Genomic DNA, 24,837 nt, shown 5'->3' with positions numbered 1-24,837 from the left:
CTTGCTAAAATTGGAGTACTAAGTCACAAAGGAAAATATTTTTTTCCTTCTTGGAAAAGCCGTCCCACATGGTCGCGGATAACTTGCTTCCAACGCTGTTTTTGGGGGTTGTTGGCTTAAGAAAGGTGGTTGACATGAGGTCTGCCAGTGTGGGAAATCCACAGATCATGTTACCACATTGATCTGAATTCCTGCTGCAGGTGTCCAGTCTCAGAAAAATCAGGAGATGCATACAATTTCTGGCCAGTAGACCATAGTTTCACGTTGATTTTTCTAACACTTTTCTACATATGGCAAAAGGTTATGCTATAGGCGATAGTGTGTTTCATCTCAATGCCTTCCACTGTTGCAAGATCAGGGACATGGCAGATATTTGCCAATGTCATGTTGTAGTCCTTGTGGTTTATAGGGCAATGTTGTGTAGATGTTACTGGAAGGCCTTTTATTTCTTAAGCTTCAGGGTAATAGTTGGTAATAACTTGGGACTTGGCCTTGTAATTAAATGCAAGCTTTGTCTCTGTACTCCAACTCAGTGACTGAAATTTGAGCAATCTGGGTTCTGAGGTGGAGGTGATCAAGTTGGACAATTTCCCATTTGCTGTCATTGTAGATTAGCTTGTCCGCTGTTGGGACACGTGAGAAAGACTAATCAGGTATTGGGCTAATGATGTGGCCTTAATTAACACGTCAGCACTGAGATGGAGTATGATGCGGACCCATTATTCAAGATTAAAGCTTGCATGACATCTATGGAGCAGACATATGGTGAAGAATTTCAGAGGACATACAAATCTGTCAAGGATGCTCTGCAGTCTTTGTTAATTGACTGGGTCACATGCTTATGAGGTCAAAAAGGACACGTATGGTGTTTAATTCTGCTCCCTGGATTTATCTCAGAATTATCATGCACTTAAGATGGTGCCCATTGTGACTATAGTTGGAAGGATTCTGCAGCATTTAAATACCATTTTAACAAGAGCATATCACAGATTTATAAAGCAAATACTGCAATAGTATATTTTGTTCACGACAATCTCTAGAACAATAAAGTTCCCGTTTATGCTTGGAAAATGGGACTAGCTATACGGGGCTTCGTGGCCAGCATTGACGTGTTGGGCCGAAGGTCCTTTTTTCATGCTGTATGACTTCACTCTATAAAGCTGTTCATGACAAAAATAAAAAATACAATCATTGGTCCAATTCAACATTCCACCCTCTGCAAGTCCTCAGTAATCCAAAACTCTGCTTCCAGTATCCTAATTTTCACCAAATATTATTCACCCACCACAATAGACAATAGGTGCAGGAGTAGGCCATTCAGCCCTTCGAGCTAGCACCGCCATTCAATGTAATCATTACCCCAGAGTCATTAAGGTTAAATAGTCCTTGATTTCAGAGTTTCATTTCAAATTTCTTTGACAACTTATCCAACCTGTTAGAGCAATATGGCCACAATTAAAATGACTCCAGAACGTCATCTGTAATCAAGGCTTTCCCATCCGAAAATGTCCATAGCTTTTCCGTTTTCAGTTGATCCATAGCTACTTTCTATATTTTCTTGATTGGTCAACTACTTTAACAGCACCCGAGTTTAATTTGCTTTGCTCCTGTTAGTTGCCTTCATATATTTGGCTTTTATTACCAATTTTATAAATATAAAATCTGTTAGGATTTATTTCCAAAATTGTGAAAGGAAAAGCAACTCTGAAATGTATTTCTCATTCCCTTTTTTAATGAACGATGTCCACTTGGTTTATAGATATAAATTAACAGACAAGCAAGTTGCATAAACACAGCATGGTCTTTCTCACCATTTAACTGACATGTACTTCTATCACCTATTTGTGCAAAAGATCACCTTTGTTTTTCGGGGCAGCTGCATTCACTGACAATTTAATTATAATGTTTACATTACTGTTCTAATTTCCTGTGTTTTGCTAAATCCTGACCTGTGCAATTATTATATCATCTACTAACATAAACTATCAGTGTCATCATGAATTTTTTCACATGCACAGCAATGTGTAATACATAAACTGTCTTTGCACCATCAACTGCATGCACATTATTTGAATTGGTGTGTGTATATGTTTTGCATGTTATTCAATGTGACTACAACCAGAGTCAACTGATCGTTATTTAAATTTATTTGCTCACGTTCACTGGCAATGCCAACTTTTACTGGTCACTACAATTGCCCCTGATCTATGTCGACACTTATGATCTTAACATCTTTGGGTCCTGAGTCAGTGGCAATAGATTTTCTTCCTTGAAGAACATTAATGAATCAGTTCGTTTTTTGGACAATAATTCAATAGTTTCATGGTAATCTTCACTGAAGAATGTTTGTATTTATATTTATTTGATTACAGATGTTTCTTGATTCACAAACATTTGATTTTCAATTTTTTTCCCTATGATTTCATTAAAAAAAAAAATAAAGTGGCCGATTCGGAAACTTCAAGCCGCTGAGAGTGTTCTCCGTTCCGACACCGGAGCTCCGATCATCCCGGCCAGAGGGCCTGAAGGCACTGACCATGGGTAAACAACGAGGAAGCTGACTGAACTTTATTGCCTTCCCTCACCGTGGGAAACGTTGATTCTGCTGTGTATGGATGTTCATGTTAAATTCTATCGTGTATTGTGTTCTTTTTATTTGTATGGCTGTATGGCAACTCAAATCTCACTGTACCAATTGGTGCATGTGATAATAAATGTCTATAGAACTCTTGATTCCAATGAAACATATAATCGATTTATAAAGTTTTGTTTCCCTTAACAAATAGCACACTACTCTCCACATGCGAGAATTCCATTAGCACTTTTTGCCCAGTTCTATCACTCATGAAATTTCACAAAGTGAAATGTTTCCTGAGATAACATCCTTTTCGTCAATCAAAGAATGCCTGTAAGTAACACAGCTGTTGTAGAAGTTTCAAGGTCCAGGCCTCCAGATGCCAGTGAAGTATTTTATCCATTGCTGCTACATGCCATAAGGATGGAATCAACCTGAAGATCTGAGATATAGTCTCAACAGTGATAAGTTTATAACAACAAATTAATTGCCCTCAATACTGATATCGAAACAGAATGAACAATTGAGACTGGGACAAGATTGTCTGCCTGAGGATTTTACTGCCAGAATTATTTGCAGTCAGCAAATCCATTTATGGTTCATTTGTTCCACATGAACGCAAGTGAAAAAATAAAATTACAACGCACAAGCCTATACAAATGCTGATTGATCTCAGTAGTCCACCAGCCTTTGTGTACAAAGGTAGACAAAAATGCTGGAGAAACTCAGCAGGGAGGCAGCATCTATGGAGTGAAGGACTAGGTGACGTTTCGGGTCGAGACCCTACACAGTCTGAAGAAGGGTCACAACCCGAAACGTCACCTATTCCTTCGCTCCATAGATGCTGCCTCACCCGCTGAGTTTTCCAGCATCTGCAGTTCTTTCTTAAGCCTTTGTGTACATGTTATTCCACCATTTATTACTGCACAGAATGCTATTATTTATCTTATGGGCCATTATTTTCCAAGGCCAAAATGGTTCAGCATCCAGTTACCGGGAAGACAGCCTATTCAGAGGAACTCCAAAGTGGAGAAAATTCTTTTATGGTAGTCTTTAATAAATAAAATTAATTTTAAAAAAATCCTCCTTTGATGCTTACCGACATAGCTTCGTGAAGCTTATTTGCAAAATAGCCAGCTGGATTCTTCGCATATTGAACTACAAAGAACAAAGACAAAAATGCACAATCACTACCATAAAAAATGTACAGACAAAACAAAGGCTTAATATGTCTTTTGTACTAAGCTTGTAATGTTTATAATATTCCTTTATGTAACTCTTCGATGTTTTATATTAGGATTGGGGATTATTAATGAGAAAGACCTGTAATTAAAAAAAACAACATTTACAGCCCAAGTTTGCATTGTTTTAAAGGTTTGAAATGGGCAAGAGGCCAGAATTGAAGAAGCACAGATACTTGGTCGTGATGCAAGAGATTGCAGACGCTGGAATCTGGAGCAATAAACAAACTAGTGGAGGAACTCGGGGGGGCGAGCAGGCAGCTTTATTAGTAGGCTTATTGAGCTGTCAGAAATCATAGAAAGGAGTTTTAAAAGGAGTGGAAGTGAATTTGCTGATTTAAGGAATGAAATGATGTTGAACAGGAGTTGGTAAGTGTTAAAAGACAATTAGTCGTATTTTAAATATAGATCTTTAAATCGAGGATGGAAAACAGGTCAGCCAGGATTGCATCAGAAGAGCAGAGCCTAGAGATAATAACAGCACATGTGAAGGTTTCAGCAGTAGATGAGCTAAAGCAAGAGCACGTTATACACATGTTCATCAGATTTAAACTTTGGTGGTGTGAGGGATGGCCCAGGTCAGTGGTCAGAACTTCATCTAGGATCAAATAGACTTGATGGTTAAGAAGCACCTGGTTCAGACAATTGCTGGCGAGACAGATGGAGTTGATGGCTTGGTTGCTTACATTTTCTTCAACTAAACCAATGTTTAGTCGAAGAAAATCTCTGTTCATCCCTACTGAATATTAGACATATCAGATTCTACCAAGATACAATCTTATAGATCTTGAATTGGACAATTACCCATGTGGCATGAAATAAATACATAAATCCTCACCTAGCGCCAACATTCCCATCTGAAATGTTCCGGACATCTCATCCTTAATGCTGTCTTCAACATCTTTGTTAGTTATTTGAAAATATTCTTCAAAAACTAGAGGCAAAGAAAAATTTGTGTCCATTTAGAAATCGAAGTAAACAGCCCTTTCTCTTGCATCATGGAATCATTTTAAGTTATTGCAGCAGCAATGGTCAAGCACAAGTGGACCTTCAAGTTAAGCAACAATACATTGATAGAAAGATTGAGTAAACTTTTCAAATCTGCACTCACAGCATGCAGCCTCACACAAGTCATGCACAAAATGAGGAATCAGCTACAAGATTAGCATACAAATCTCCGGGCCCTGATCAGATATATCCGAGGACATTGCGGGAAACTAGAGAGGAAATTGCGGGAGCCCTGGTTGAAATTTATGTTGTCCTTAAATACAGGTGAGGTGCCAGAGGATTGGAGGGTGACAAATGTTGTGCCTCTTTTCAAGAAGGGCTGCAAGGAAAATGCTGGGAGCTATAGGTCGGTGAGCTTAACATCCGTAGTAGGTAAGTTACTGGAGAGTATTCTGAAGGATAGGATATACAGGCATTTGGATGGGCAAGGGCTGATTAGGGGCAGTCAACGTTGTTTTGTACGTGGGAGGTCGTGTCTCACAAATCGGATTGATTTTTTGAAGACGTACATGGACTTTAGTAAGGTGTTCAACAAGATGCCGCATGGTAGGCTGCTCTTGAAGGTTAGATCTCATGGGATCCAAAGAGAGATAGCTGAATGGATAGCAAATTGGCTCCATGGAAGGAAACGGAAGATGATGGTGGATGGTTGCTTCTCAGAATGGAGGCCTGTGACTAGTGGTGTGCCACAGGGTTGGGTGCTGGGCCCGCTACTGTTTGTCATCTACAATACATCAATGATTTGGATGAGAACATACAGGGCATGGTGAGCAAGTTTGCTGATGATACAAAACTTAGTGGTTTTGCAGAAAGTGAAGATGATTGTGAACGATTATATCACTCTATGACTCTAAATGTACATTCAATATTTCAATCTCATTTTCAAAAGGATTCTTTGGATATATCACATCTTGTGAGGAGTATGTGCTCTTTGTCAGGAGTCGTAAGGGAAATTTACATAATGAAAAGTATTAGCTTAGATAACACTATGTCAGAGTGACTTATTAATAGATTTCTGCGACCGACCGCACGCTACCTTTTCGTAGATGAGCAAAGCTCCGCCTGCAGAAGACCTTAATGAATTTTGTCTCATCAGTCCCCCACTTGTCTTCTCCTGCGGCAAACAACTCCTAAAGTGAAAGCACTTTGATCATTTACAGCAGTATGAATGCAGAACGTGGCTGGAAATTAATCCAAGTGATCAAATCATAAGATCATTACAGGATAAACAATTTGGTTTTTAATAAAGATTTTAAATTCTTAACTGTGAACTTGGCTTCAATAGTAGTGCTTCTATGTCTGAGTCACAATGTTCTTGGAATAAATATTTCCATAATTTAAACACTAATGTGATCTTTCCATCAGTGTTAAGGCAGTGCAGATCAATGACCGTTTAGACAGAGAACATGCAGCGCAAGAAAGGCCCTTCGGCCTACAATGTCCATGCAAAATATGATGCCGTTAAATTAATCTCCTTTGTCTGCATCCATTCCCTCCATATTGTCCAAAGTCTCTTAAATGGCACTATCTTTCAACCCTATTAATCCTGCATTGTTGGAAGTGTCTTCTTTTAATGGAATTTTAGAAACATTTATAGAAGAGCCTGAACAGATATGGATTGCTTTCCAAAAATAGACCAGAGACAGTTCGATTGCAATCCTTGCCAACGTTACGCAGTCAAACATTAAAAAATGCCATCTGCTCACTCAAGCTCAATGTGCACAAATTAGTGACTACATTTGCCTCACAGCAGTTCCCGAGTTGGTTTTAAAAGCAACAATTTCTGCTGCAAAGAAACGTTCAAACTTTAAGACGATTCAGAAGAAAATTAAAATTGGAGCTATACACTGCAGGATTTCAAACATTCTTGAAAATTAAAGCACGTCATAATTTTATATTTAAGAAGATTTCATAGCACGCACTCAGCTGTTGATAAAATTTTGAACATTTCAGCCATGTGTTTGTGGCGATATGCTTTGGGACCACCAAAAGAAAATAAGGCGTATATAAATTTAATTTCCCTCATCATTTCCATTGACAAGTGATAATATATATTTTCTGGAGTTCATAAGGTGATGCAATAATGGATCTCTAATGTAATCTGACCGGTTTAATCCTGTCATCAAAAACATTCCAAATGGTGCTGTTTGAGTACATGAACAATGTGTGAATGGATATGTCAATGATAGAACAAAACATTTAAAACAAATTGAGGGTAACCTTGGTGTTAGTATGGGAACACTTGTCCTCCTGGCAACATTTAGCTCACATCATTGGGAAACTGGGCAGCAACTCATTAGGTTAAAATTTAGTTTCACCCACGTTACTTCAAAGATTGAACAGGAACAGCTATAAAATGAATACTATGGGAATTTCTATTGAGAATAAAGACTTTACGAATAATTATTCAGGATTGCCTTTCATTTTAATACGTTTTGAATATATACCTGGGGGTCTGAGAACATATTCAATTATATTATCAATATACATTTTTAAAGAAATAATCATTGGAATACAATAGACAATAGGTGCAGGAGTAGGCCATTTGGCCCTTCGAGCCAGCACCACCATTCAATGTGATCATGGCTGATCATCCCCAATCAGTACCCCATTCCTGCCTTCTCCCCATATCCCCCGACTCCGCTATCTTTAAGAGCCCTATCTAGCTCTCTCTTGAAAGCATCCAGAGAACCTGCCTCCACTGCCATTTGAGGCAGAGAATTCCACAGATTTCTAATAATACTCTGCTTCTTCCTGATAGCATAATTGAAAATACTTTATTTGGATCAGTTCTCTTTCCACAAACTACATTTTGTTTGTGATAGGATGGGTTCCATGGATACTTTCAAAAACAAAAATCGAACTTATATGCTCACAAATGTTAAAAATGACACTAGATTCAGGACTACAATCTTGAAGTAAATAGTATAACTCAACATCGGACTGCCTTAAGTTACCAAAACATTTTGGAATGTACATGGATGTCCAGAGCTCACCAAATACATTTGAAACTTTCACCGGGAGATTTGCCTTCCTTACACTTTTAAATGTCAAAAGAGTTTGGTTTTGTAGGACACCATTTTACATCAGGGGATTGTTCTTGCAATCTACTTCATCCACATTTAACCTAAACTTTGAGCAGAATATGCAGTGCTTACCTGAGCATCGACCTTTGCAAGACTTGTATCCACAACGATACTTTCATCTCGTTTCCCCTAAAAAAAAAGACAGCTCAGTTAGGACTGAATCTCAATGCAAAGAAATAATATAGCACAAGTATTCAAAGGATTTGCATCACTGCACAAAACAACTCATGTTGATGCGATCTATTAGTTCTCCACGTTAGTTCATTGATTTTGTTCTCTCTTAATGCCACATGAACACCAGCCTTCGAAGTATTTTAACCAAATAACCAGTGTTTACACAGGAGTTTAGAGAACAATGCTGGACAAAATTCTGGAATCATTCAGCAGGACAGGCAGCATCTCTGCAGAGAAGGAATGGGTGGGTCTTCAGAAGGATCTCAACCCAAAACATCACCCATTCCTTCTTTCCAGAAATGTTGCTGAGTTACTCCAGCATTTTGTGTGTATCTTTGGTTTAAACCACCATCTGTAGTTCTTTCCTACACATTAGATACCAACGCTAATAGCTGTAGGAAGGAACTGCAGATGCTGGTTTAAACCAATGAAACACACAAATTGCTGGAATAACTCAGCGGGACAGGCAGCATCTCTGGAGAACATGCATGTACAAAACCTGGTTCTGTACCTTCTCATACCTCTAGTGTATCCCTCCCTGACTCTCAGTCTGATGAAAGGTCTCAACCTGAAATGTCTCCTTCCACATACATTGAGTGATGTTTCGGGTCGAGACCCTTCTTCAGACTTACTGAATGACATCCCAACCAAGCCCATGACTGTGTTTTCTTTTAACTATTGTATCCATATCAAAGCATTACTTTCCCTCAATCAAGAACAATCAACCTGGTTGTTTTTTTCCTTCCCAAGTGAGAAGCATTGAAACCAATTGTCCAGGTGACTCACCAGACCCTACAAAACTAGACATCATATCACAGACATAATAATCTGGCACCTCAATAGATAATACATTTCCAGTCTGCTGACCTGAAGTGAACCATACTATGGGCAATGCTGGCAATCATTGATAAGTTGAGTTTAATTTATTGACACAGATAGAGAAAGGTTTTTGTTGCATGCTAACCAGTCAGCGGAAAGACAGTGTATGATTACAATCGAGCCTTCCACAGTATACAGATACATGATAAAAGGAATAACATGAATGATTGGAACATGTTTCTTGATTAGTTTCAGGCTTTGGGATTTCCATACCTGTAGAATAGCCAAACTGCTATTGTGCCCTTACAGTAAATACAGCAACCCCGGGTTTTTGAAATTAGGGGGATTTGAATAAGTTAGCACATTGAATGTTAGAGGTAATAGACTTTCTCGTGTTGCAAATTGTTCTCCAATAGCTGTTTGGCAATCATGAGTGATATGCAGGCATGACATTTCCTTAATTGTATTGCAATGTCCAAATAATGCAAGTACACAGTCCCATGGAAATGCCATGGTTACAAAGCAAACTGACCTTCAGCAGGGCCAGAAGAAGATTTTCAAAGTCACCAGCATTCTCACACTGGATAGATTCCTTTAAACTCACTGCATTCTCTATTAAAAAGAAATAACACAAATATAGTTATCATTGAAAAAAAGTTCTTGTTTTCTGCCACGTAAATACAAAATATACTTTTAGTTTTATTCCATTCAAGTGCATATTATACACCTGCAGGAAACACCAAATTAGAGCATTCTGAAGAGCGTATTAAAAATTGATGCAACTTATCTATTTCAATTCCACAGGAACAAGCACTTAAATCCACACATGATATTCTGACAATCTACATTTCATTACATTACTAACATAATGTGGTCCCCTGTACATTGGGCAAACACAGACTCGGCTATAGCTCTGTGGAGCACCTGCCCTCTGTCCACAGGAATGGCCCCGAGCTTCTAGTTATTTGCCACTTTCATTTACCATCCCGCACCCACTCCGACTCTCCGTCTGTGGCCTCCTGCACTGTTACAAAAAGGCTCAACACAAACTCATCTTCCACCCGGGCACTCAGCAGCCTTTGCGACTCAACATCAAATTACTTTAGATAATACGCCTCTTCTTTTTGCATTATCAGAACTGGTAGCCCGTCATCATTTTGGCTCAGTTTTTCCCTTTTCTCTGTGAGTTTAGGTTCATTATTGTCATGGTATAGGTATAGTGAAAATCTTTGTTTTGCCTGCAATCCAATCAGATCCTATACAGTTGTCAAACTCAATTGAGACAATTGTACATTCCACCTATTGTGCAATAGGTAGATCAAAGGGGAAGATACAGATTGCAGAATATAATTCTCAGCATTGTAGCACACCAGTTCCACAGCCAAAGTCCAATGTCCATTATGGGAGTGGGAGTGGAAGTGGAAAGCACCCTTGCTGTTGGGAGGACCGTTCAGAAGCCTGATAATAGAGGGGAGGGAAGAAGCTGTTTCAGCGTTTGGTGGTGCATGCTTTCAAGTTTCTGAGAATGACTGGATGGGATAAGTCTTTGTTGACTGATTTTCTGAGGCAGCGTGAAGGGAAGTTGGAGTCAGTAATGGGGAGTCTGATCAGCATAATGGCTACGTTCACAAGTCTTTACAATTTCTTGGGGTGTTGGGAAGAGTTGTTCCCAAACCAAGCTGTGATGTGCCACAGTCTGCTTTCTATGGCACATCTGTAGAAGTTTGAGCCATTGGAGACATGCAAAATTCCCTCAGTCTCCTCAAGAAGTAGAGATATTATGCCTTCTTGGCTGTGACTTCAATGTGATAGGTCCACAACAGATCATTGGTAATATTAACGTCAAGGAACTTGAAGATCTAGACCTCATCCACTTCAGCACCATTGAAGGTGTGCTGGGGCATGTACTCCACCATGGGGCATGTACTCCACCATGCTTCCTGCAGTCGATAACTAGCTCCTTTGTCTTGGTGATATTGAGGGAGAGTCCTGTTGTCCTGACACCGTTACTAAGTTCTTTATCTTTTTCATGTATTTTTTCTGCTGAGCATCTTCCATGGCCTTACAATTGGCACACATGCTCAATCTGAACCACTCCTTAACTGTTCTGCACATCCCAATCTCTTAGCAACCTAAAACTAATTTATTTTCTCATTTACCCCAGTCTTGGACCTAAAACGTGTATCGTTTCTCCATCCACAGATGCTGACTGACCTACAGAGGCAAACCTAGCCTTTTCTGATTTTCATTCCGATTTCCAGTATCTGTGGTTTTGTGATTTTCATACTAATATTAGATGCATTAAGATAAAGGGTACACAGTTATATAGAATTATTCACTGGACATACATGGTTAAAGGAAGAAATTAGACTCCATGGGAGAGTACAGTTGTTGAAATTAAGGAAATAAAATTGGATTGCGTTTTATCTAGTTACAGTTTTCATCTTGTGATGGACAGTATAAACTGGTAAATTGTTGGAGTTATAGATTTATCAAAGGAAAAACCTTTCACAGAACAGAATTATCAAAGCTTACATGATGTGCTAACTATGAAGGGGACAGTTACCAATTGAGTTGAGCATCAGTGGCTCGATGAGGACACATACATATAAATGGGGATCCTGTGGATAGGGTGAACTGTTTTAAATATCTGGGAGTCCACATCTCTGAGGATATGACATGGTCATCACACGCCTCAGCACTGGTGAGTAAGGCAAGGCAGCGCCTTTACCACCTCAGGCAATTGAGGAAATTCAGAGTGTCTCCGAGGATCCTCCAGTGCTTCTACGCAGCAGCGGTGGAAAGCATCTTGTCCGGGAACATTACCATCTGGTTCGGGAATTGCTCTGCTCTGCAGAGAGTAGTGCGTTCGGGCACTATGGGAACTTCACTCACCCTCCTGCAGGAACTATACAACAGGAGGTGCAACTCCAGAGCAAACAAAATCATGAGAGACCTCTTCCACCCCTGCAACGGACTGTTCCAGCCGCTATGGCAGGCAAACGCCTCCGTTGCCATGCAGTGAGAACGGAGAGGTTGAGAAGGAGTTTCTTCCCAGAGGCAATTCGGACTGCAAACGCCTTTCTCACCAGGGACTAACTGTACAGAACGTTTTTCCTTCTATTATTTATTATGTAAAATAATATGTGTGTTATGATTGTGTGTTTATAATTTGTTTGGTTGTTTTGTTGTTCCGCGAGCATTGCCACTTTCATTTCACTGCACATCTCGTATGTGTATGTGACAAATAAACTTGACTTGACTTGACTACATGGTAGTGGGCAACAAGGACAAAGGGTGGGAAGTCATGATCACAGTGCGAGGTGCCATCAATCTAGTTGTGTGACTCAGACTGACTATCTGAGAAACATTCACAAACGGCAACTTTTGGTCAACTTGGGATCTGAAAGTAATATTGTCTTCGAGAGCAGACAGATGTACAATCTTCCTATGGGTGGCACAGAGCAGCAGCTAATGGAACCGATGTTCTTGTAACACAGGATAGATTCTCCAGCGCAGTCCGGGTGGATTGGTGTTCATCTGTGACCTTGTGGGCTGCCACCACGTGCTCCAGTTTCCTCCCACAACCCACAGGTCTGTGGGTTGGTAGGTTAATGATTCACTGTAAATTCTCCGTAATGTGCAGGTGAGTGAAGGAATCCAGAGGCATTGATGGGAATGTGGGGGAAATTGATGTTAATGTACGGTGTATGTTGTCCCAGTGGGATGAAGGGTCTGTTTCATGCTGTATCACACTATTACTCTTTGATGCACCAACTAGCTTGGGATCTGTTCAAAGTAATAGCACAATGCTCAAGTGTGCATTTCTATAACAGCAGTTAGGACAGCCATTAGTACTGTAGAAATCAAAAAGCAATTCCATTACCTGTTTGGTAGGCTTCAGCAAGTTCATAAATGTGTTTGTTTGTCCTTGTAGCTAAAATTTCCAAGAGGATGTGTTCATCAGTTCCAACACCCTATTAAAACCACAGAAATTACACTTCCACCACAAAATGGATTGCACAATAGCATTGAAATACCTTCCACCTATTATCTCTGCCAAATACGATGACACTTTGGCAACATGAGATTCATTTGCATTTTTGCGGTACTTGAGCAATAACATTCAATGAGGTACATAGACATAGAAAATAGGTGCAGGAGTAGAGGCCATTCGGCCCTTTGAGTCTGCACGGCCATTCAATATGATCATGGCTGATCATCCAACTGTATCCTGTACCTGCCTTCTCTCCATACCCCCTGATCCCTTTAGCCACAAGGGCCATATCTAACTCCCTCTTAAATATAGCCAATGAACTGGCCTCAACTACCTTCTGTGGCAGAGAATTCCAGTACATTACTCACAGCCCTTGGTATTTGAAGGCAACAATTATTCAGGTATTATTTTCCCCCCAATTGTTTCTAAATTGCAATGAGGGTAATTTTTCCTCACACAGGTGCCACCTCAACCAGTCACCACTTAATGATGAATATGTACTTGCGAGCAAAGGCACAATTTGCGAATGCTTGATTCTGTCCTTTGGCTGATCACGCATGTGCACCATCACTGAACGACAATCAAAGCAGAGAGGACACATTTTCCCCTTGCAAGTTGCACCAGTTTAATGGATGACTTATGCCCCTGTCCCACTTAGGAAACCTGAACGGAAACCTCTGGAGACTTTGCGTCCCATCCAAGGTTTCCATGCGGTTCCCGGAGGTTGCAGGTGGTTGCCGGAGGTTGCAGGTAGTGGAAGCAGGTAGGGAGACTGACAAAAGCCTCCGGGAACCACACGGAAACCTTGGGTGGGGCGCAAAGTCTCCAGAGGTTTCCGTTCAGGTTTCCTAAGTGGGACAGGGGCATTAGGGTACATTGGATTTTTGACATCCACGCCTTCAGCTCTTTTAGATTAGCACAAGCATGTTGGACGGAGAGATTTGGGAACACATATCTGAGCATTCTCCCTCAAACAAGGCTTATTCTTCTCAAAGAAATTGAAATGTCTATAAAACACTGGGCTTCGGCCTACACACCCAAAAAGGATCAGTGCTGAAGGAGGTGAGTGAGTGGAGGGAGACAGGCCTTTTAATGGAACTGCAGGAGAGTCACACATAATTCATGACCTTTGATGGGGCGAAGAAAATAATAAGAGGTAACATCTGCCTCACAGATCATGGCCCAACTCTGAGGTCCGGATTCTCAGGATCAAAATTGGGCCATGAACAGGGAGAAATTGTGAGGCCTATACATTCGGCCCAAAAAGTCAAAGTTTCATTTCAACACTTATTTCCCCCCTTGCCCGCTCATCTACTCCTGCCACTCCTCTACATTAGAAAAAATTCACAGGAGCCAATTAACATACCAGCATGTCTTTGGAATGTGGGAGGAATCCAGAAACCCATGTGATCGTAGGAGAACATGCAAACTCCACACAGGCAGAACTTAATGTCAAAATCACACCCTAGTTGGTGGAAGCTGTGTGGCAGCAGCATTAACTACAATGCCTTTAGTTAGAAAGTTGGAGAATTTAAGGACTTTGGGTGACAAAGTGCAACCTATTTCCAAGCGATAGAATCCAACATGTAAAGAGGCCGAATATTAACTGTGACTCACCTCCATTGCATAGCTTAGTTGTTGTGCATCAAACTTTGCAGGAGTCAACATCAATCCCTCAACCACATTTTCAAAATTCCCTCCGAGCTCCGATTTCAATTCTTCAATTAGATTCTGTAGCATTAATTATAACACATTAGTCAACAAAGTTTACAGTTAAAATTTTACACAATGTACATTGGTGTTGGTGTCAACATCCTGTTCATCACACCATGGGGATGAGTTTAGTTGGTTTATTCTTTCCTCAACATGCCAAATGCTTACAGCTAAATACATGTTTCTGTTTTAAGCCTACTAACACTATCACTTACTTACGAGGTCAAATGCATATTACTTGGAATGCTGGCAAAAACTGCATGATTGAAGCACTGTATTGTATTCTCTGGGGAATCCTGTTTGCCATGAAATGAACTGTATGTGATGCCTGGTGCTGGCAAGTAGTGAAATATCAGTAGATGTTGTGCAGCTGGAGACATCGTCTAGATTGTGGGCTGCGTGAAGGGCTGAAGCTAGGGGCAGGGATGGGAATGCAAGATTCAGGAAGGTGGGCTGTTTCTGGCTGGATCAGGGGTCTGGACTGCTTGAATCACCTTGTTTTGACCAGCTAAAACATATGGCAACGACAACTTTTGTACATCATTATAGGATGAGCTTCATTGCCAGCAGCCTTGGTGATCTCTGTACACGTAAGAAGTCATTGTCTCTCTGCTTCATGAATAATGACACTGATATGGTGAAGGATTTATTAAGAAAATGTATCCAGCAGTGAAATAAATTTGAATTGTAACTTGCAAAGTGACAATTTCCATTGGAAGCACTTCCATACAAAAAGTTAACATGCAAATGCAGCTGCATGGTACCAATAATATGTGGTATCTTTAACAGATTGTCAACATATTTATAATCCCAATATTGGAATGATTACTACCAAACAGCACAACACATTTTTGCTGTTTTTGCACAAGAAATGCACGTACATTAAGAATCGTTTAATGTTGCCTTTACAATGCACACTGTAACTATTTGTTTTAACTTACAAAGGAGCCCCTATTCGACATGTTTCATGAAGTAAATTGCTCATGTTGTAATTTAGCATGTGTCTATTGCTATTCTATCATTGGGATAGAATTATCTTGTGATTTCATATGCAAAAAGGAAAATAACTTTTCATTTGTGACCCCTTATTTGGGAGAGGATTTTCTTTTCAGAATCACGAATTAAAGGCCCATGCCTGTGACAATGAAGCATGGGGCATCATTCCGTTGGTCTTGTATCATCAAAGTTTACGGATTTTAAACATTTCAGTTGGTGGCTCTGTATCCAGTTCATTCCTTGATGCTTGAGGGAGAATGGGGTTGTAAGGCCATAGGTTGTAAGATGAATGGGGTTGAGATCAAAGGCAAAATATCTTACAGCAGTAATAGTTTCTAAATCTAAAGTAGTTCCTCCATCTATTTTAAACACATTTGCATTTGTTTATATTTATGGTTGATATGAAGGCTAAATTAAATTAGCTATTTATGCATTTGAAGAAAACATTCAGAGATAAAGTCACTAGATTGAATATGGTTTAAGGTTTGAAGATTAACACTTTTTTAATTACCTGATCATAAGATGATTTGAAGGCTTTAATGATCTGCTGCCGTTGAAAATTAGTTCTACTTGACAAAAGATCAATAATGACATCTTCATCAGTTCCTATTGGAGGAAGTGCAAGGCATTCTATTAAATATCCCAAGGCTAACTGATTTATAAAGATAACATCAACTTTCACAATCACATATTTTGCGAAAGTTACATTCACAAATTACAATACATCAAACCTAGAGAGCAGAATCATTTTCCTGCCTACCTCGACCAACCAAACAGATAGCATTTGTTTCTGTATGGTCTTTTCCATCCAAAGACGACTTAGATCATAGAACAGTACATCAGGAATAAGCCCTTCAGCCCACAATGTCTGTGCTGAGCATGATGCCAGGACCAACTCTTATCTGCTTGCACATAATCCATTTCTATGTGCCTTTCTAAAAGTGTCATAAATGCCACCATCACACCTGGCTCCACGACCACCTTTGACAGTGCGTCCCAGGTACTCACCACCTTTTGTGTAAAAAAAACCATATCCTGCACATCTCCTTTAAACTTTGCCCCTCTCACCTTAAAGATATTCCCTGTAGTATTTAATATTTCCATACCGGGAAACGGTTCTGATTGTCTATCCTTTCGATGCCTCTCATAATTTATATATTTCTATTGGCAGTCTTCTCAGCCTCTGGTGTTCAGAGAAAATAATCCATGTTGATCCAATCACTTGTAACTAATGCCCCCTATTCCAGGCATCATTCTGGTAAACCTCCTCTGCACCCTTTCCAAAACGTGCACATCTGTCCTGTGTTGGGAAAACCAGAACTGCATGCAATATCCCAAATGCAGTCGAACTAAAGCTGTATCATGACTTCCTGAGACCTATACTCAATTCCTCCACCAATGAAGCCAAGCATACCATATTGCCTTTTCTGCCATTTAGCTTTCTATCACACCCCTAGAATAACAGGCGATTTGAGCAGGTATATCACCTGCATACTGCTCAGGGATTAGTTTGGGGCATTCTTCACTATTCCCTGAATTGACATCAGGTCCTTTGGATAGAAAATATGAATTACAAACGGACATTTGCACAAAAAAAAACCCAAATCTGCTGGTAGCAGGCTCTTTTTTCTAAAGAAAACAGAGGTGATCAAAGTGAAATAATTAAAATTATTAAAGTTTGTGAAAGGGCATATAATTCCACCCTTGTAGCTTCCTAAAACAGGGTCCTATAAATGCAAGACAGTCATTAATAAATTTGATTATGGAAAATATTTTAAATTATACAAAACGTGGTTGCACCTGTGTAATAATAATGCAGCCATATTTTGCGGTTTGTCAGTAGAAGTCTGGCACAGTGTTTTTGAATCGAGTACAGAAACTGCCAACTAGGCAGACTAACATTTGTTCAGTAAATGGACATTTTCAGGACATGATGAATGTGGTTGTTGGGGAAGTGCAGTGTCTTTTACTTATCACCATGAGACTTTCCTGGATTTTACTGATGGGAAAACAAAAGTAAACTGGCTGCATTGCCAAAGTGGAATGGGAATGTGTATCATGAGACAGCCACTGGGGCTCGATTGGATCGGGGGCCGCTGCAAGAGGTCGAACATGTGGACCAGACGCGGCTGACAGCGGTGGAGCAGTAGTGGAGAAGGACACCACGGCTAGGCTTAGCCAGGCTGACCCTGTAATGCCGCCATGACAATGGGCCCTCATGGCCTTTGAGCACTAAAGCGACATGAATGTCCCTTAATTCATCAACACCTCTTCAGCTGAAGGTTCTGAGCAACAAACAATCCACTGAAGGTACTCAGCAGATCGAGCTGCTGTATTGGTGTTGAAGCAAATGTTGGCATTTTAAGTCAAAACCCTGCATCGGGACTGGAGAGACTAATGAAGCTCTTTGTACGTTCTATCTCCCCATTCAATCCTGATGCAATTTCAACCCAAACGTCAACATTTTCTCCCACCCCCAGATGCTGGTCAATCGGAATTCCTCCAGCAGATTGTTTGATGCTTCAGATCTGCAGTCTCTTGAGCCAGTAAATCAATGAATCTGCTTCAACACTGTAGAAAATACTTCACCCTGAGTGTAGAGGACCATTGACCTCAAAAGTATTAGAGTGAGCAGCACACTACAACTACAGCAACCCGGAATGTGTCTCAAGCCAGTCAGTGGTGATTGCAACCTTGATCTCAATTGTCAAAGCATTCCAGGCAAGCCTGGTGTTCAGGCTGTAGAAGTTCATTTTTCTTCTAATGCCATTCTTCATCAATCTTAGCCTCGGGAGACATTGCTCCTCAGACAGGTTGTGATAGGACCACAAGTGCCTGCAAACTCAGGATGGTGGTGAGAGGTATGGCGAGGACCATCTAGTTTTGGAGCAGAACTCGTAGGAATAGCACACGAGTCGAGTTCTGAAATACAAGCGAAGGTAAGATGCACCCCCAGGGTGATTAATAAAACTCAGAATCTAGAGTTTCATCAACAAGAGTAAAATTGAACAAAGTTAAGCTGGGAGGGGAATTGCTGTACAACATTCTCACAGTAGCACGATTTGGATAGAAAAGATTTGCCATTCAACAATGTTCAGAAGGAATATCAAGTGTGGTTCATAAAGCTTTGAATATATACTACACAATGGAAGATTAAAAAAAGAGACAGGAGGCTAAACTCTTAAAATAGCGAAACAAAAGAAATACTAGACTGTTGAAGATCTGGTTTAACCTGCAGTATAACCTGTGTAGAAAGGAACTGCAAATGCTGCAATATACCAAAGATAGACAAAGTGCTGGAGTATTTCAACGGGTCAGGCAGCATCTCTAAAGAAAAAGGATTGGTGATGTTTCGGGTCGGGACCCTTCTTCTGAAGAAGGGTCCCCACCTGAAGAGTAACGCATCCTTCTTCTACAAAGAAGCTGCCTGACCCACTGAGTTACTCCAGCACTTTGTACCTGTCTTTGGTATAGCCTTCTGTGTCAGTTTCCACGTAGCTCGGTGCATGGTGGGATTTTTGTTTTCCTCTGACTTTCTTTCCCCTGGCATAAAATTTTGCCAAATCAAAAGTAATCCTAACATTTTCAATATTTGACCACACTGGTCTGAAAAACAACAGTCCTTGCTGATACACCGAGCAAACATTTTTATCCCCGAAACCTTGCCCAACGCACAAATTTCAATTTATGCTCCATGGGATCTGTGACCTTACACGGCTTCAAATGCAGCCTCCTGAGTGTCTTAACTGCATTGCCGGAGGTGGGGAGGGTCACAGTGCATTTCAAATACATGGCAGGTTAATTCCAGGCTGCAGCTGCTGATCTGTGCCACATCTCACACTTTGCTGCTCACTGTTGGTTTCAGACCACTCAAACTCCACACTCAAGGAAGAGATGCCATCTAATTTGCATCGCATCCTCACCCCACTGTTGAAAATCTGGTTTAGCCTGCAATGCCACCTTTTGTGTCGGTTCTAGGTGGCGCAATGCTGGTCGGGAAATCTATCCCTTCATTTACAGTGGGGTATTTTGTATTCCGAGCACATTTACTCCCCAGCATAAAATTCCCTGAAATACTATCAAAATTAATGCAACACGGAAAATGTTGGTCTTCAACATTTGCCCCCCACTGGCAAAGAACATGTGGATATCTGTCTACGTTCTGTAAGCATCAAGATACTATAGTCATGTCATTACTGAGACCTTAATTGCATCATCCTGCCCAGAAGCTCCTGACCACATCCTTATAGGGTGTTGGTGGCTTCCGTGCAAAAAGGACATTGCCTCTGGGCACTTTTCTTCATCAACTTGATCTGATTCCCTGAAACAAAATGCCCATCCATTCACTGCATTGCAATATCCATTTGTTCAGTACTGACACTCCCTGGTGGATGTTTGTAATGTAATATGACTCTTTAAGACCTGCTTGTAAAGATGACATTGGCTATGTAGCATGTTAATAACAATTAGAAATTGCAACACAAAATGGGATATGCCACCTAAAATCATTTTTATCAACCTCACAGAGATCTTGTTATTTATAAGACTTCCACAAGCACACTATTTTAAAACAAAGAAAAAAGTAGTTATCTCCAAGGCATCCTGTTTTTGCCAACTTCAGAGCTGTATCCTACATACCACTCTCAGCAGATGGATGCCAATGTAAGCTTCATTGCCTGTCAATCTCCGCTGAAAGCAAACCAGAATCAGACTTCTTGTGCTTTCCCCAACTCACCCGATCCCCATCAAAACTCCTGTATTTTGCATTGCCACAAAAACATTGATGAAGTGCTTTGAATTACCTAGTCCTTTCATGGAACTTCGAAGATTTTCTGCATCGTGATAAGCATTAAAACCAGGACTTGGTTTGACAGTGCCTCTTACCTACAAAAAATAGAAATATTATTATCAATTTAATTCTCAGAAAATTAAAATGCTTTCCAAGCCTTTTCGTAGTGGAACCATTGTAACAGAAACTTTATTTTTAAAACAGATTTGCATATTTATGGGTAGCTAGGGATAGAACAATTTTCTGGATTATCACAGATTAAATTTTAAATCTGTTTGTGTTCTATATTTTCATTATACAATCTACAGATTTCAATTCTTGAAGTTTACCTCTCAGCTAACAGCAGCAATGTTTCACTCATAGATCTTGGTTTCTCATTGCATAAAAACAATCTCAAAGTAGACACGAAGTGCTGGAGTAATTCAACAGGTCAGGTAGCACCTCTGGACAACATGGATGGACGACGTTTCGGGTTGGGACTCTTCTTCAGACTGATAGTTGTGATGATGGGGCGGGGAGGAGGCTATGAGAAAACTGGGAGGTGGGGGCAGGACAAAGTCTGGCAAGCGATAGATGGATACAGGTGACGGGGGTTACTTTTTTGGCTGATGATAGGCAAAAGCCAGAGATGAAAAGACTAAAAGTGTGGGATGAGGATAGAAAAGGCACAAATTGGTAAACCAGAGGAATGAATATAGGTGGAGGAGGAAGGGAAAGGGGGAAATGGGTGTACATCCAGGTGGGGGAACAGCGAAAATAAGGGTGGAAAAGGGTGCAGAGTAAGGGTGTTAGTAGGTTAATTACCTAAAATTGGAGAATTCAATGTTCATTTGGAGAATTGTTCCCCTTCTCTTGCCTGTGCTGGATCCACAACTGAATCGCCTTGTGTGTGGCCTTGCCTGGATCCACAACTGAATGGGTAGAATGTGTGAATAATAGGCAGATGGAATAAGGTGGGGGAGAGGAAATAAATGGCCATGAAAGAGGACCTGGGTGGATCAGGATGTGAAAGGTGCAGAGGAGTCCATTTAATGGGAAATTTGAGAATGCATTGTTTATGCTGTTGGGTTGTAAAATAATCAACGAGATGCTGTTCCTCTAGTTTGTGCTTGGCCTCACTCTGGGAGTGGAGGAGGCTGAAGGCAGTCAGATTGGGGTGGGAATAGGGAGGAGAATTAAAATGGTGTGCAACCACAAGCTCAAGGTGGCCATTGCAGACAAAGCTTAGATGGTTGGCAAAGTGGGCTTCCAGTCTGCACTGGGACTTTCCAATGCAGAGCAGGCCACAACATATAGCATTTGGTGCTGTAGATGTGGCCTCCACATCAGTGAGATCAAGGGCACACTGGATGAATACCCAAGTCATTTTATTCCAGGACACATCTCTCCTAGTTCTTTCTGCCACAAAGCATCTTTACTTTCTCTGTCACTGTAATTTTCTGCAATATTCCCATAGTAGTCACTTACATACTTCCTCTCAATTCATGGACAATACATCACAAATCTTTTTACACCGAATCAAAAAGATCAAAGCAATGACACACAGGGTTATGTCCAAATACTCTTTGCATGCATTTTTTTTGGATTAGGGTGTGCCAATAAGGGACCGGATTACAGACAATACAAAGTTGCGAATCCAGTTTTTCTTAACGTATTGCAAACAGGCAAAGAAAAGGCCTAATGCAGGAACATTTCCTTTATTTTCGTGACCGCGGTTGTCACGTAATATTCAACAGATCCTGGTTGGAAACCATACAGAAACACGAAGAACTACTAAAGCAGCTAACCATCTACTTCCTCATGCTATTAATTTACAGAAGCTAGTATCAACGTATCCCTCTGAAATGGCAAACCTGCAGATTACAGTAGTGGTTAAGAGTTTAAGAAGGAACTGCAGGTGCTGGAAAATCGAAGGTAGACAAAAGTGCTGGAGAAACTCAGCGGGTGCAGCAGCATCTCCATAGATGATTACAGTTGTGATGTCCATTCGACAAAAGAATGCTTTCTACCACTAGAATTTATCACCTTAAGTGGTTGAAGATAGATTGCGATTTTGCCACATATTTCTCCCCTTTATGGACACGCCCAAAAACCTCGTCTATTTTAAATCGGAGAATTGGTTTATCTGTCCTCTCGATGCAATATTTCCTTCTACAAAGTGACAAAATTATTGATAAGAGAAAAAGATTTCCGCAATTTCACAAAACTCGTTTACGTCCAAGCCAGTGACATGGATTACATTTTACTCACACGTATAATTCACAAAAATACCCGAGAAACATTTTACTGGGCGTTTGTATTGGTCATACTATTGACTTACATTGTATGTGTCCTTTTTAGCAGCCATTCTCTCAAAATCAGAAATTTCAGGAGATGAAGAGTACTTTACTGTGTGCCTTAACCGGCTGATTGGGGTGTAACCGATGGAGTGAATTGTATTTCACCGAGTGCTGAATAGGTGTGTCTCCTTTACATATTTTATTAATGGCTTAGTTGGCATTCTGGGAGTTACCACTCCTGTCTGACGATATCTTCCCTTAATCCCAATGAAAAAAACGGATATTGGTCGTCATCGGCACTGAGCCTTTGCCAAGAACATCTGAATGTCCAGGTACCATTTCCCACACCTTCAAAAAGCTTAAAGGCCAGGAATAATTCGGGTGCCTCGGCTGCTGGAATCAATGTATCGGTGACCTGCGAATGCTGTGCTTTGATTGAGAAGGGACATCAGTTAAAAGCGCCTCCTTGTGCCTAGAAACGGGCGGTGCAAAAATACTATTTCTTTAAAATATTATTTTTTTTATCACACTGAAAGGGACACACCAGGAAGCACTTTGAAAATGCAGAGCACCGACTTACAATGGAATTATATTTTATTTATTTTATTTATTTTGACATTCGTTTGTTGACATCAATACACAATCAACTCCAAAGATGTCTATTTATTTATTTATATTTGATTATTTATTTTGAACAGAATAAAAGAATATAAAGCAAGTGTGAAACAGCATACAAAAAGCAAAACAAGAATATTTATAAAGTGTCATAAACAATATCAATAAATAAATGAACTCGTATCCATTATCCATTATATATTACGAGACCAAAACTGTACGTAATACTCCAGGTGTGGCCTCACCAAGACCCTGTACAACTGCAGTAGAACCTCCCTGCTCCTATACTCAAATCCTTTAGCTATGAATGCTAACATACCATTCAATTTCGTATCCAGTATCCATTACCTAAATGGTGGCCGACTAGGAAAAGGGGAGATGCAGCGAGACCTGGGTGTCATGGTACACCAGTCATTGAAAGTAGGCATGCAGGTGCAGCAGGCAGTGAAGAAAGCGAATGGTATGTTAGCTTTCATAGCAAAAGGATTTGAGTATAGGAGCCGGGTGGTTCTACTGCAGTTGCACAGGGTCTTGGTGAGACCACACCTGGAGTATTGCGTACAGTTTTGGTCTCCAATTCTGAGGAAGGACATTATTGCCATAGAGGGAGTGCAGAGAAGGTCCACCAGACTGATTCCTGGGATGTCAGGACTGTCTTATGAAGAAAGACTGGATAGACTTGGTTTATACTCTCTAGAATTTAGGAGATTGAGAGGGGATCTTATAGAAACTTACAAAATTCTTAAGGGGTTGGACAGGCTAGATGCAGAAAGATTGCTCCCGATGTTGGGGTAGTCCAGGACAAGGGGTCACAGCTTAAGGATAAGGGGGAAATCCTTTAAGCCCGAGATGAGAAGAACATTTTTCACACACAGAGAGTGGTGAATCTCTAAAACTCTCTGCCGCAGAGGGTAGTCGAGGCCAGTTCATTGGCTATATTTAAGAGGGAGTTAGATGTGGCCCTTGTGGCTAAGGGGATCAGAGGGTATGGAGAGAAGGCAGGTTCGGGATACTGAGTTGGATGATCAGCCATGATCATATTGAATGGCGTTGCAGGCTCGAAGGGCCGAATGGCCTACTTCTGCACCTAATTTCGATGTTCCTGTTTCTATGTATGTGTCGTTTTTTAGAAAGTTAGAGTACAAACGTTGCAGCACTTTCCCTCTAGTTCATGCTATTAAACACTATAACTTCCAAATAAGCTCTGAGCTACATAACCCGGCTGCATTGTTTTTTTTGTTGTTCTAATACTGTTTTTTGGTTTGTTTTATGTGTAAGTAAGTGTGTGCCGGTGGGGTGTATACATGTATATATTTTATATATATATATATATATACTGAACTTTTTCTTGTTTATTATATTGTTTAGAGAGTACTATGTTTACGTATTGTGTTATGCTGCTGCAAGTAAGAATTTCATTGTTCTGTCTGGGACATATGACAATAAAACACTCTTGAAATATCTCCATGCTCATTCTTGCCAAGAATCGCAGGTTATCAGCTCGTGGGAAGCCAAGCGATTTTGGAGAAACTAAAGTCACTTTCA

At 40.4% G+C, this 24,837-nt stretch overlaps 1 protein-coding gene across 1 annotated transcript in view; it reads right to left on the bottom strand.

The window, feature by feature from the left end:
• LOC129713000 (annexin A4-like) overlaps positions 1 to 22,954 on the bottom strand; it is a 28,220-nt gene extending 5,266 nt beyond the window's left edge. The window contains exons 1-10 of the mRNA XM_055661842.1: positions 22,719 to 22,954; positions 20,412 to 20,493; positions 16,121 to 16,215; positions 14,518 to 14,631; positions 12,790 to 12,880; positions 9,436 to 9,515; positions 7,983 to 8,039; positions 5,861 to 5,954; positions 4,655 to 4,750; positions 3,675 to 3,733 (exon numbers count right to left, since the gene is read on the bottom strand). Coding sequence (XP_055517817.1) covers positions 3,675 to 3,733; positions 4,655 to 4,750; positions 5,861 to 5,954; positions 7,983 to 8,039; positions 9,436 to 9,515; positions 12,790 to 12,880; positions 14,518 to 14,631; positions 16,121 to 16,215; positions 20,412 to 20,493; positions 22,719 to 22,745 — 795 coding nt within the window. The 5' untranslated portion in view covers positions 22,746 to 22,954. The remainder of the gene's footprint in view (positions 1 to 3,674; positions 3,734 to 4,654; positions 4,751 to 5,860; positions 5,955 to 7,982; positions 8,040 to 9,435; positions 9,516 to 12,789; positions 12,881 to 14,517; positions 14,632 to 16,120; positions 16,216 to 20,411; positions 20,494 to 22,718) is intronic.
• Positions 22,955 to 24,837: the final 1,883 nt, after the last annotated feature.

The sequence above is a fragment of the Leucoraja erinacea genome, chromosome 34 (assembly GCF_028641065.1).
Source record: "Leucoraja erinacea ecotype New England chromosome 34, Leri_hhj_1, whole genome shotgun sequence".
Taxonomy (NCBI): domain Eukaryota; kingdom Metazoa; phylum Chordata; class Chondrichthyes; order Rajiformes; family Rajidae; genus Leucoraja; species Leucoraja erinaceus.
This window is presented reverse-complemented; position numbering and strand designations above follow the sequence as displayed.